General features: G+C 36.4%; 1 protein-coding gene across 1 annotated transcript in view; it reads left to right on the top strand.

Moving 5' to 3' along the window:
- Positions 1–956: 956 nt before the first annotated feature.
- The window catches only part of utp20 (UTP20 small subunit processome component), a 34,875-nt gene continuing 22,087 nt past the window's right edge, over positions 957–13,744 (top strand). Inside the window, exons 1-24 of the mRNA XM_084112642.1 lie at positions 957–1,135; positions 1,364–1,444; positions 1,541–1,607; positions 1,768–1,900; positions 1,973–2,161; positions 3,477–3,558; positions 3,650–3,787; positions 3,870–4,025; positions 4,587–4,733; positions 5,425–5,559; positions 5,651–5,728; positions 5,811–5,989; positions 7,002–7,136; positions 7,486–7,574; positions 7,660–7,765; positions 7,869–8,019; positions 8,813–8,875; positions 8,958–9,116; positions 9,203–9,279; positions 9,442–9,521; positions 11,149–11,425; positions 12,822–13,001; positions 13,098–13,188; positions 13,280–13,365. Coding sequence (XP_083968768.1) covers positions 1,085–1,135; positions 1,364–1,444; positions 1,541–1,607; positions 1,768–1,900; positions 1,973–2,161; positions 3,477–3,558; positions 3,650–3,787; positions 3,870–4,025; positions 4,587–4,733; positions 5,425–5,559; positions 5,651–5,728; positions 5,811–5,989; positions 7,002–7,136; positions 7,486–7,574; positions 7,660–7,765; positions 7,869–8,019; positions 8,813–8,875; positions 8,958–9,116; positions 9,203–9,279; positions 9,442–9,521; positions 11,149–11,425; positions 12,822–13,001; positions 13,098–13,188; positions 13,280–13,365 — 2,930 coding nt within the window. The 5' untranslated portion in view covers positions 957–1,084. The remainder of the gene's footprint in view (positions 1,136–1,363; positions 1,445–1,540; positions 1,608–1,767; positions 1,901–1,972; positions 2,162–3,476; positions 3,559–3,649; positions 3,788–3,869; positions 4,026–4,586; positions 4,734–5,424; positions 5,560–5,650; positions 5,729–5,810; positions 5,990–7,001; positions 7,137–7,485; positions 7,575–7,659; positions 7,766–7,868; positions 8,020–8,812; positions 8,876–8,957; positions 9,117–9,202; positions 9,280–9,441; positions 9,522–11,148; positions 11,426–12,821; positions 13,002–13,097; positions 13,189–13,279; positions 13,366–13,744) is intronic.

Below are 13,744 nucleotides of genomic sequence, written 5' to 3'. Positions count from 1 at the left end.
TGATATTAGGTCAGAGATGAGAGTCTGAGGAGCCTCTTTGCAGTGCGGTCAGTCAGAGAGAGTGTGATTGTTCCTGGAGCTGCATGCTTGTCATCATCCCACCCGTATCATATTCATTCCTCATTACAGCATTTGGGCTGGAATTTTTTTTTTTTCTCAATAATTAGATAATGCGTCTATTCTTGTGTGTGAGACACAGAAAGATAATTCACTCCCTATTTATTACAACAAATGCAGCCTAATGCTTTCAACCTGATTAATATTTGTATGTATATTATGTATAGGTTACATAATAGTAATACAACTTCGGTACGTATGTCTATATATAAAACATTTGGTATTTTTTATATTTTTATCTCATAATTTAGATATATATTTCTGTATTATTATACATCATTCAACTGAAAACCCTTGGTAGACCAATTGTTATTTTAGTAGGACTATCAGTGAGATGATATAATTTTTATTGATATTTTGATATCATATTTAATTTTATGTTTATATTTTCCATTTTAAGTTTAAGTTTAAAAACTGTTGTTGGGTTTTTGTCAAGTTTAAAAAAAAAAAAAAACATGTCTAGTTTTTATTAATTTTTATTTCAGTTTTAGTTTTATTTGTATTTTTTTAGTACATCAAGGTAAACTAAATAAAACAGGAAATGTTGCCTTGGCAAGTAGCTGAAATAAAATAAGTTTTTTTATATATTGTATTGTATTTTATTTTATTTTAGTTCGTTTATTTTATTTCAAGCAACGAAAATGGTTTTATGGTTTTAGTTTTAGTTTCAGTTGTAATAATAACATCCCTGCCCTGGTATAAACGAAGAAAACAATTATTATTTTTTTGGTAATAAAGTAAACTTAAACGAGGCATGATCTTTCCTAATGCACTTCTAAACGTAGAAAGACTTTTCTTTTGAAATACAGTAAAAGTCCACTTTTAACCCATAATGCATCATTCAAGATGGCGGTTCCCTGATACGGCATGTGTATCAACAGTTTCACAGCAATTGATAACTCATCTTGTTTTTTAAACCACGGAATACTCTTAATTTTTGTATTTGGTCGTGACATAATACAGCAAAATGAAGCTCAAAGCCAAGCCCCCATCTCACAAATCAGAAAACACTTTTCGCGTAAGTTTACTATACAACGCATGCTGGAGACTCCTGCTCATGCGTCTGACAAACATTACAATGTTTTATTTCATAAACATATCGAAACGAATTTTACATATTGAATTGGGTCGATATAAGTATGTGCTGTAATCATTACCTTTTCATCTGTAAAGTTCAATATACCCCTGGTGTAATGCGAGGAAGTTTCCACTCAGTTAAGATATCTCCATATCTTTTATTTTCCAGTTTGCCACGTTTTCTGAAAGGCTCGCAAAAGTAAACATTGATGTCATTCATCGCATTGACAGGACTGGAAGTTATGCTGAGGTATGAGTCTTGTTTATATCAGATAACATAACTTATTGTTAGCAACATTCTAGTATTTAATGTGTTTTTAATTAATTCTGCTGCTTATTTTCTCAGGAGGTAGAAACCTATTTTTATGAAGCCCTAATAAAATGGAAAGACTTGAATTTGACCGAACACTTCAGTAAGTAACCATATAATATGACAAAATACACTGTATATTTTGAGGATATTGTACATACTGTTAATTTAATGTGATCTGTACATCCTGTACTGTCATGTATATGGTGTAGTGACATTAAAGTGATTTGTGTTGAGTATTAAACTAATCGTCTGTTCTACAGTGATGTTTTTTCGAGAGGTGTCAAGCAAGAGTCAGTCTTTCAACATGCTGGTGTTTCACCAAAATGTCATTGTGGAGAGTCTGAAGACCCACCTGTCAGTGAAGAACAACATGGCTTACCAGCCTCTTCTGGAGTAAGTTCCTCTCAGTCTTTCTTTAAAATAAACAGACCAACAAAGCCATGTTAACCCCACACTTGCTTTCAGTCTTGTAATTCAACTGGCTCGGGACCTCCAGATGGATTTTTACCCCCACTTCTCTGATTTCTTCGTCATCATCACGTCTATACTGGACACACAAGACCCTGAGGTGTTGGAATGGGCCTTCACGTGTCTGTCGTACCTGTACAAATACCTGTGGAGGTTGATGGTGAAGGATATGGACAAGATATACAGGTGAGTAGTAGAATAAACCCTAGTAGATTATATTCCTGTAGATTATTAGTAGATTATTCTGTCAGACTTTTTGATCTCAGTTGGATGTTTGGATTCTCAGTCATAGTTTATAGAATTATAATGTGTTATTAGTAACACTTTACAAGAAGGTGTCATTAGTTAAAATTAGTTTTTAACTCTTTAACTCAACTCTGGCTGGCCCTCGAGGTCCCCTGTCCTGCAGAGTTTAGCTCCTGCCTAGAGCAAACACACTTGAACATGCTAATCAAGGTCTTCGGGATTACTAGAAACCTACAGGCAAGTGAGTATGATCATGGTTGGAGGAAAGTGGATCTCGAGGGCCAGAGTTGAGAACCCATGGTTTAACCTGTTAACTGTCAGTATCAGGACTTTTGGCTCAGTTTTTTGCCCCATCACATATTTTAGTTATCGTCATAAATTAGGGTATCATTGAAAGCTTAAACACTCAAAATTCATCCTGTGAAATCTGGTTTGAAATTACATTACCATGAAAATGGTACCTTTTATCAGGCTCCTCCCTCAGTGGGTGGAAGTATTACAAAATTGAATGCACTATTTTGTAATTCCTTGACAAAACACATATTGTTGGAACAGTCTGAGACTCAGGGTTCCACTGATTTTTGTGATAGAAGTGATATCGTGACAGAAATGTCAGAGTGCATTAAAATTCAATGGAGTGTGGGTGTCACCCGGTGGCTATTTTTGGTATAGCGCTTAAACAAAATCTCACAGGAACTTCAATTTTTGTGATATCAACTCCAAGTTTGGAACACAACTTGATTAGACATATGGCTTTGATTTTCTAGCAATTTTAGAGTGCAAATTATTTTGTGAAATATATATTTTGTATTAAATAAAAAATGTTTAGTTAAGTACATTTGCTTTGCATTAAACAAACTTTTTTACACATTCATTCAAGTTCTTTCACTTCAGCAATAATTTGCAATTTTTTAAAAAGAGACCAACTTTAGGTCTGTATTCCAAAGCATTTATGAATTACAACTATTTAAGCTTTTCACATATATGCTCAAAAAAGGGGGGTGAGAGTTAAGTTAATGCTTTAACTAACAATAAGCAAGACAATATTACAGTATTCATTCACCTTTGTTATCACTAGTTAATAAAAATACAAGTTTATTGTTAGTTCATGTCAGCTGACGTCCACTAAAGAATATTAACAGATACATCTTTTGATTTTAATAATGCATTAAAACATTTTTAAATTAAGATTAATAAATGCTAATGTTGTTAACAAATGGAACATTATTGTAAAGTGTTACTTTTTCTAAATCAGTCTTTACAGTGAACTTCTGGCGCACAAGAAGGATCACATCCGCAACTTTGCTGCCGAGAGCTTCTCTTTTTTGATGAGAAAGGTGAGTCTTTACCTTTTCGGATTGTTTTCATCATGTCCTCCGTATGATCATGTCCTGTTTTAAGCTAATGCATCTGTCTCATGTCCAAAAGGTTACAGATTATGACGTGCTCTTCACACTCGTGTTCTCCAACCTGTCAGAGCATCCTCAGAAAGCCAAAGGAGCCGGTCAGCTGATCTTTGAGATGTGTCGAGGAGTCCGTGGCATGTTCCACTCCTGTGCCTCTAAGGTGAGATCATGTCACAGAAAACCAAACGCATCAAACAATTAACGTTTGGCTTGTCAGTGAATAACAGTACTGTTGTTGTCAGTCTCTTCCGGTGGCGTTGAAGAAGCTTGGCCCAGCAGTCGGACAGGATGTTGAATTACCTTGGGACTCGATCAAAGAAGCTCTGGACCACATGGCTGAGTCTTCAGCCAACTATGTTGACAAAGAACACCTGATGGTCCTGTGGGACTCCTTAAACGTGAGAAAACCATTTTTTAATTTCTGTAAATGAAGTTTGTCTGACAAAGCATATAGTATGGGCTTTTTATAAAGTGATTCTTCCCATTCTAGATGCTGATTGGTCATCGTTTCAGTTGTGTTAATGCGATCCTATAGCAACAGCTTCTATACATCAGCCAAACCGATTAATCAGCTGATATTAATGATTTGTGTTTTAAATTAAAAACTGCAAATGATGATGTGCACACAAATAGCTGAAATTAAACACTTTTTTACTTGATATTTAGTAATAATTCACCCGTTTAAAACTGATTTAAGGGAGAGCAAACACCTCTGTATACATGCATCTTGTATGCATGAACATTACGTTGTCCTTTAAAAAAACATACCATTTGTGTGTGTGTATATAAATACATATATACATTTTGCATAAATTACTGTAATATTCTTTTGCAACCTCAGCTAATCAGTATTTTTATACAATCCCATTGCAGACAAAAATATTAAGATCCAGTATTATTATTTATGTATATTTTTTGTCTTTTAATGGTCTTTATATATATGTGTGTGTGTGTTGCAGGGGTCTCTGAAAGAAGTTCTTGGAAAGTTAGAGACAAGCAATGCCGACCAAGCTAATGAACACTTGGAGAGGATTCTGTACATCTACCACACACTTGTGGAGCATCGCAAAGGAGCAAAAATTACAAAACCACAGTCTGTCTGTGAGGTGTGTGTGTTTTTCTATCACTCAAAAGCCCTATTTGGACGGGCCTAGTTTTCTAAACAATGTTTGAGTTACAGTTCTTATCACTCGACATCTGTTATTTTCATGTACCAATTTGGACAGACTAACATCTCAGTGTTTATCACATTGGCGGTAGTGTGTGTTTTCTAGACATGGATGTTACAGAAGTTCATGTGCTGTGCTTGTGTGCATCATGTATGATGTCTTTTAATTAAGTTTATAGAAGCTGCTGTTTATATAATAAACTTTCAAGTGAGCAGAGAAATCTAGACAAGTTTCTTACTATCCTGACACTAATATTAAAATGGACAGTTTCCATGTTTTGGCTCTATTTATTAGTTTTATAATTTTATTTTTCTTTGTCGGATACCATTCATTTTGAAATGAAATGAGAACGGTAGCACAGCTAGGTCAAAAACACATGAGCAGAAGCATTAGGATAATACAACATCCGAAATCACAGACATTCGCATTCGGATGGGATTAGATTAGATCTAGATTTTATTTACTGAGGTTGTGTGAGAAAAACACAGGCATGGCAGATTCAGATTAAAATCACTGACTTCCCTAACGTCCTCTTGGGAAACTAGTCCCGCCGAATAGGGCTAAAGACTGATCTTCTTGAGTGCTGGTGCATCTCTGATATGTTTTTCTCCATTTTTGTTGTATTTAGACACTTCTGAAGCTAGTTCAAGCGCCAGGACTGTCCTACTCCTGCTCCAGGATGCTTTTACAAGTGGTTTCGTCTCTGTTGATGGGGGAGAATCTGTCATTGCCTGCCCAGAGCATCCACGAACTAGTGAAAAAGGTTTGTTTTGTGTGCACTTACACAAACGTTTGTCCATCTTTATCTGTCTGATTTCCTGTCGACCTCATTTCCTCTCTGGTCCCTCACGCAGGTCTTCCATAGCGGGGTGGACCGAGACGTCATATTGTCATTTACAAAAGAGATGTTTGACATGAAACAGTTTGAGCAGGTCAGTGACAGCCGGGCTGTGGTGTGAAACCATCTTTAAGATCAACTTGCGTCTGTTTTAATGTTGATATGTGTTTCTCTAGGTGTTCTTGCCCAGTTTGCTGCAGTACCTGGAGCAGCTCTTCTGCACTGAGGACGCTGTAAACCGACAGCTGGTTCTAGACCTGCTGGTTGGTCTGATTCTGTCCAAAGCTCCTCCCCCCACTGATGGATCCATGGCTTTTGAGAAGTACCCATTAGTCTTCACTGGACAGACTGTCAGGTAAGCTGGGCTATTTTTTTTAATCAACTTGAATTTCTATGCACTTTAAAAATTTGTTTCCTCATTAACTCTTTCACTGCTATTGACAATTTATCTAGTTTTTTTATGAGAAAACGCAAAGATGCTTTTCGTGTTTTTACTGTTATAAGGTAGGGGGCGCTATTATGCATCTTCTGAAAGAGTACTGAATCTCCTGATCAAAACACAGGTGAAGATGATGCAGAAACAAGTGATAGAATATGTAATCATATGCATATGTTAAATAACACGATCCTCAACATTAAATCAAAACTGCCTAACATTACCGAATGAAATGGCGACCCAGGACAAGCTATAGGACTGTGCAAGCTGTGGGGGTGTTGATGGATTCGATCTACTCCATCTGATTTTTGATCGTTATTCTGAATCCGATCCAGATGTAGTCTTTGACTAAAATGTGATTTTCTCAGCTTTTTGCTCAAAATGTTGCTTTAAAAAAAAAGTAAACTTACCCATATTCAAGTGGTGATAAAAAAATAATTTGTAAAGCTAGAATAAAAGTTTTTGTTTGTTTGTTTAAAAGCAGAGGCTCTGTTCTTTATTCTGATGTATTGCATGTTCAGATATTCATATAACAAACGTCCCATTCATGGAGAGGGCAGGGTTTACGACATATTCTGCATCCAGCCACCAGGGGGCGATCAAAATGCTTTGGCTTTTCAGGATGTGTGTGGCACACTTGGGTTGACCAATCTGACCAACTAACTGGGCCAGCCGACAGATACGAGCACATTACTCTTTTCAGAAGGAGGGGCTTGATAGAGACAGGAACTGAACAGAGCGTTACTGACAGACTGGGAAGGGAGGTGCTGCAACAATGGAAAATATGGGGAAAATAGTGTTTTTTGAACATTTCAAGCATGAAAACTTATTCTAGTAAACCCCAAAAACAAAATCAAGACTTTGTAAAAAGCATAATAATATATTGTCTTGAATTTAAATACTTAATTCTAAATTCTAAATTCTCTTTTAGGTCAACTGGACCTGAAACAGACCAGCCGGTCTCTGTTCCCCAGCGGATTCTTTCTCTCATTGACATCCCCATCGATCAGCCGCTCTCTGACCTTTCTCATCCCTGGGCTGCACTAGTGCTCCTCCCACATGTCAGGTAAAAACTCAATTACCCACAATCCTCTGAGTGTCAAATAGCATAAATTACTATAATATTCTTTTAAATCCTCTACCAATCAGTATATATTGTATATTATATATAATATATATTGTATAAAATAAATGCTTAGTTCGGTACTTTTGCAATACATCTCCAAGAATCTGCTGTTTTGTGACTTCTTTAAAAAAGGGACCAAACTTAAGCCTTTATTGCAAAGAATTCATGAATCACAACATTTTAAGTTCAGATCTATGATCAAAAAGTGGGGTGACAGTTAAAGGTTAATGGTCTTTTGCTCTATAATTTGGTATTTGTGTAAATATACAACAATTAAAATGTTTTACAGGCCATTAGAAGCATCAAGCGTTATACAGACCGTCACTGTACTACTGAACAGGTTACTGCAGGAGGTGTGCAGTGAAACTCTGGGGAGAGGTCAGTCAAGTGTGTGTGTGAATGATTGTCTCAAGCTACTTTTATGTTAAATGATGTTCCTAATACTGTCCTTCTGTCCTCTCAGGAGGGCTGTTTGTAGCCCGACAGGCTCTTAGCACTCTGCTCAGTTTCAAGGAGACGACAGCGGTACAGTCACTCCTGCCTGTAGAACTGGTCAGAAACATCATTGAGTATGTGCCTCAGTATTTACATGTTTATTTGCTCTGAACATCCCAGGAAAAAGGGTCTTGTCTTTTAAATTAAGAAATTTGCTTTTTTGTTTGTTTGTTACAGGAAAGTCCCCACTGATCTTTCAGCGCTGTTGTTAGGAGATCTGTACTACACCAGACTGGCACTCAACGGCTCCTCCGCTCAGCTGGCCCATGATTCTCTGCTGGAACTGTACCATAAACTGCATTCCAATTTTTCTTCCAACATTTCCAAGGTCAGGTTAAGCCTAGTGAGGGTTGCTGTTGTTAAGTGGGAATAGCTCAGAGTTCCCACAGTCCTGGAAAACCTGGGTATATCAGAAGATTTAAGTCCTGAATAAGTTATATAATTAAATTAAATCTTAAGGTCATGGAAATTTTTATGTATAATGCATTATAAAGGTATTCATAATTTTCGTTATAATGCATTATATATTTTCATAAATAATTGTAACCATTTAAAATGCATTATAATATTTGTATTATATAATATCTTTAATCTGTTGTTTGCTATGTGTTTTATTGCATTGTACTTTTTAAAGGTGTTCAATGAATAGATAAGTATTATAATTAATTATGGTTACAATTATTTATGAGACCATACAATGCATTCTAATATAAGTTGCATTACATGGCATACTTAATGCATTAAAAATGATTTTATAATGTATTACATATAAAGGCTAAGTAATGTCACTGAAATTTCTATAGTCCAAAACTTTCATTCTATTTTTGTAATTGAAAAATTGGGTAACACTTTACAATAAGGTCTCGTTAAGTTATCATTAGTTCATTTTGATTTTAAAATGTTGATTATCTTTACCTAAGATTAATAAATGCTTTATAAGTATTTTTCATTGTTAGTTCATGTTAACTAATGTACTTAATGTTAACAAATAAAACCTTATTGTAAATTGTTGCCAAAAATGGTTCTATATTGAATGTTATATATTCATTACTCATCTGTGTGGACCCTGCTGTTATGAATATGCAGATTCTAAAAGATCGATTTTTCCTTGTCCTCTACAGATTCGTTTGCTGACCCTCAGAATATTGTCAAACTTTGAGGCTGACCTTCCTAAACCTGCAGAGGTATCATTTGTGAGATTTTCAGACAACAATCTCAAACAAAGCATGCATGTATTTATTAATAATTAACTCATTTCTTCTTCAGGGAGAGGAGAGCTCAAATGCGCAGACGGTGTTCGCTGTGTGTCTGCAGGCAGAGCAGGTCCCGGCCACAGTGCAGGACTACAGGGAGAAACTACTACATCTCCGTAAACTCCGTCATGACCTGGTGCAGCCCTGTCTGCCTACGGGACCTTTCCATGAGGTAGCTAATGCCTTATACTCCATATCAAATATGAAATCATTTTTGAAAGCTTTGTTTTGTGCTATAAATATGTTTGTATTTTACAGATTCCTCTTCGTTATCTTATTGCAATGCTGTTTGTCAATTTCCGGCCTCTCTGGGATGCTGTTATTGATCTGTTGGTGTAAGTGTGGAGCATTGCTTGAATGCACAGTATCTGTTTCATTTTTGATTTTTTACCTTTAAACCCTCATGAACCCTAAGGTTATGTCTTTAGCATTATTCTATATTTCTCTGTATTATTTCTGTCTTTGAGTTTTGGTTTGATATGCTTTCATACGCCCAGGTCGCATGCTAAAGAAATGGACAACAAATCTTTCTGGAAGGTTTATCATGAACATCTGGAGATGGTTGCTGGTTTAGCTGGTGAGTTCTCAATGATGAGGCATTCGAGACCAGTCAAATTTATTTGTCAGCACTTTATACAATACATATTGTTTACAATACAGAACTACACAATAATAAACAGGAAAATAATAGTGTTAATCTATCAGACAATCAGTGTCATTCAGCTCAATTTAGTTCAACGTGGTTTCAATTCAGTTCAATAAATAACTCTGTCAATGTTACAAAGTTCATCAATTATGAAAGCATCTCTACAGAAGGCAATAGTGTCATTATCCAGCTCAACTCAGTTCAAATTTTGTTCTCATTTGATAGTCTCAGTTAGGGCTGGACGATTTTGGCTAAAATCATAATCGCAATTAATCAAACAAGTTACCTCGATTACGATTATTGAACGATTATTTTAAAAGAAAAATCCTATGTCACTGGCAAGGCTTATACTGTAAATACGTTCACGGTTATTTTTTCTAATGAAAGATTTAGGGATGTCCCGATACCACTTTTTCACTTCCGATATGATACAATACCGATACCTCAGCTTTGGCTATTTGCCGATACCGATATCAATCCGATATCTTTATTTTATTCTTGAACTAATACTACTAGTAATAAAATATATGGAAGCACTTTGCTCAATTAGCCACATAAAAACATCTCACTCAAATAGAGAACAAATACTTCTCCAGTATATAATCCACAACAACAGTTGGATAATGAAAGACTGCCACCCTTTATTCAAAAGACCTTGAGATATGTTTGGTAACCAGAATGAATTTAAAATTAATTAGCTATATTTCAGATCAATATATTTGTTTCCTTAAAATTTAAATTAACTTTAACTTCTCATCTGAATTATAAATAATTTATTTCTGTATAAAATAATACTACCATTAAAAACACATTTGATTTTATTTTTTAATCAATGTAGAATGTTTTAAAGATTAGTGCTCTGTTTTAGGACAAGAAATGAAAACCAATGCAATATGATGAATGTCCAAAAAGATGAGATCATTTGATATTTTTATAAAAAAAATGTACACAGTGTGTGTGTGTGATTTTGGTTGGGTGACAGTTGTAGGTTACAGTTTGACAAGAGTTTACAGTTTGACAAAAGCACTATGTTTTACACAAATATAAGTAGGCTAAACATTTTGCAGTTTTAATGATGTCCTGTATGAACAAATTGACGTTGATGTTATAATGACGAATTATGTTTTTATGTTTCTACTGTTAGATCGCGTCCGTGCCTCTCTCTCTCTCTCTCTGACACACATACACATTCAAATTCGCGTCTATCGCGTCTAGTTCTACGCTTAAACATTTTGAATCCATTCAAAGCGAAATAGACGCGCGTTCAGAGCTAAGGGACGGGGCGGAGTCGTGACTACACACGCGGTAATATGTTTTAAGGGGAAAGTACATTAACACACAGTGGGCGGAAATATTAATAGGATTAAAAAAACGAAATAACCGACTTGGTAAAATTACGTCGGTTATAGGCTCTGAATTTCGGTTTCGATTACTTTTCGATTAATCATCCAGCCCTAGTCTCAGTGTGATAATATTATGTCTTTTGTTAAAAGGTTGACCTGTTATATGTTCCCATTAGTCATAAATGTATGAATCTGTTTTGAATCTTTATTCTCAGAGGAAGAGCTCCAGGCAGATGATGATGACGACGATGATGAGGGAGGTGGTGGACATCATCAAGCCGCAAAGCAGCTCAGAGGTCCAGGGACCAGCGTGATCGAGAGCGGGGATGTTGGAGTTCTGTTTCTGGAAGAACTGGACCAGGTGTTGAATCCCATTGAGCGAACGGACTTCACAAACTTCCGTGGCTTGCTTTGGCGAGCCATGTCCCAGTTTCCCGAAAGAGTGGAGCCACGTAGCCGAGAGCTCAGCCCATTACTGCTGCGCTTCATCAGGTGTGTGTGAGCTTTATCACAACCTATTTGTCTCTCTAGAACAGGGCTATTCAATTGGCGGCCCGCGGGCCAGATGCGGCCCGCCAATCATCTCCATGCGGCCCGACGGCACCAACCTCCCTCCTCTTTTCCTGGCGGTGCGGCTAATTCAGTTTGATACTCGCTCCGATTGACCTGAGAAACGTTTTACGTGCGAATATTTCAGCAGTTATTATGTGTCCCGAATTTATGTCGACTGAACCAGCGATAAGCTACCAATCATTCGTGAATGAATCATTCTTTTGGTTCGATTCTAAACGCGCTTGCATAACGGTCTAAAACTATTCGGATTCATTCGGACCGCTCCGTCACTGAATCATCTGAAGCGGTTTCTCGGTCAGTACAGTATAACAACAAATAGCGATGTTTTCAGTTGGTTCACTAGTTGTTTCAACACGGCCCAGCACGGAGCTGCGTTTACTCCCGGTCCCAGACACTATTAAACAGCGTTGCGACAACCAGTGGGAAGCGTTTCAGTTCGACAGAAACCTCTCTGTTACAAACCACAAATCACTCGATGATTTAATTAGAATTAAATCGGATGAAACAGCCTCAACATTCCCAACAAGTCTGATGAGGAAAGCAGGAGAAACATTGTGGCATGAACGAAATTAGAAAACTTTAAATCCCCTAATCACCCTTACAAACATTTACCATGAATGTAGGCTACTGTAGTAATTTACCATGGTTGGGCAGAAATGTGCAATATTTATATTGAATACTATGTAGTAATAAATAAATATAGTAAATATATATATATACTATAATATCATATAGTATAATAGTAAATATAGTGATTTATAATGCATTAGTTTGATTAGGTGGGTAGAGGAATATATAATTAATGCTTGTTATGAAATGATGTCAGTTTCTTTGTAAAGGTGTGTATAGTTTTTAACTTGTGTTTAGGCATTTTTTATACAGTGGGAGTGAGTAGCCTGTGGTTATCAAGTCTCACTGTCAGAATATTTTCATTTAAGCATAACAATTATAAATAAAATAATAATTATTTCTCACCAACAGCTATAAGTTTGTATAAATAATTTATTTGTTCCAAGGAAAATAGTTGTACACAGCTGTAAATTATCAGGGGGTTTTTTATTATGGTTTTATATATTTGCATAGGCTACTGTTGGGTACCACATTTCCAAGTAAATACCATACTTTTTTAGGGTTACTTTCACTTATTTATTGAAACTGTTATGTTTCAATAAATAAGATAAACCCCCAAACCAACCCACCGGCCCACCTCAACTTTTCGATTTGATAATGCGGCCCTCGAATGAAACTAATTGAATAGCCCTGCTCTAGAAAGTTCTCCATAACAGAATTTTCTCTGTGGTCTTTGTGTTCACAGTAATGAGTTCTACCCATCTGACCTGATGGTAGCTCCCACTCAGGACCTCATGAAGAAAAGCAGCTCTTTATCGGAGCAGGAAATGGATGGTGTAGTAGATGCTGAAATGGAAGACGATGAAGAAAAGGAGGAAGATTCCAAAAAATTCAAGAAGAAGATGCCAAGAAGAGCAGCGGCCAAGTAAGAGATGATCTTATCTTCTAACATCCGCCTTTGTCCTCTAGTTACCTACTTGAAGAACTTACACAAACATGTGAATCTGTGTTTTTGTTTCAGGCAGCTCATTGCTCACTTAAAGGTCTTCTCCAAATTCACCAACCCGAAATCTTTATGCATGGAGGCAAATCTTAGTGAGCTGTACACCCAGGTGTGGTTTCCTAGCTTTGTTTTAAAGGGAAATCTGCTTATTATTCTTGGTGAATGGCCAGGTGAGACTAATTCTTTCTCTAAACCTACAGCTCCTGTGCCATAAAGATCAAGAAATCCAGAAAATAGCACTTGACTGTTTGATGACATACAAAGACCCAAATATTCTCCCTTACAAGTAAGACCTGTAACACAAAGCACCCAAATATCTTTTCCCTTCTCTTCTTGCTTTCCACATGAGCTTTTTTTTTTTCAGTAAAAACGATTATACAGTAACTAGGTCAGTTTATGAATAGAATCCTTTATATTCAGAGCTGAGACTGATGGTATCTTCCAAAAGACTTCTTTGGTTACCTTACTAACTCTCACTACTGGCATACCGGAATGTACCAATTGCCTCAGGAAGTCTTTTAATCTATTACGATTTTACATCTATGGATTCATTTCACATCTCTGAGTTATACTTGGAGCCACTTTTGTCATTTGGTGCAAGGAAAAAAAATACCTTGAGGCAATCCTCACTGACCTAATTTTAAGCCTGTTATCAGAGATAGCTT

The sequence above is a fragment of the Abramis brama genome (assembly GCF_963993115.1).
Source record: "Abramis brama genome assembly, chromosome: 4".
NCBI lineage: Eukaryota > Metazoa > Chordata > Actinopteri > Cypriniformes > Leuciscidae > Abramis > Abramis brama.
Note: the sequence above shows the minus strand (reverse complement) of the source record. Positions and strands in the feature narration are given on the sequence as shown.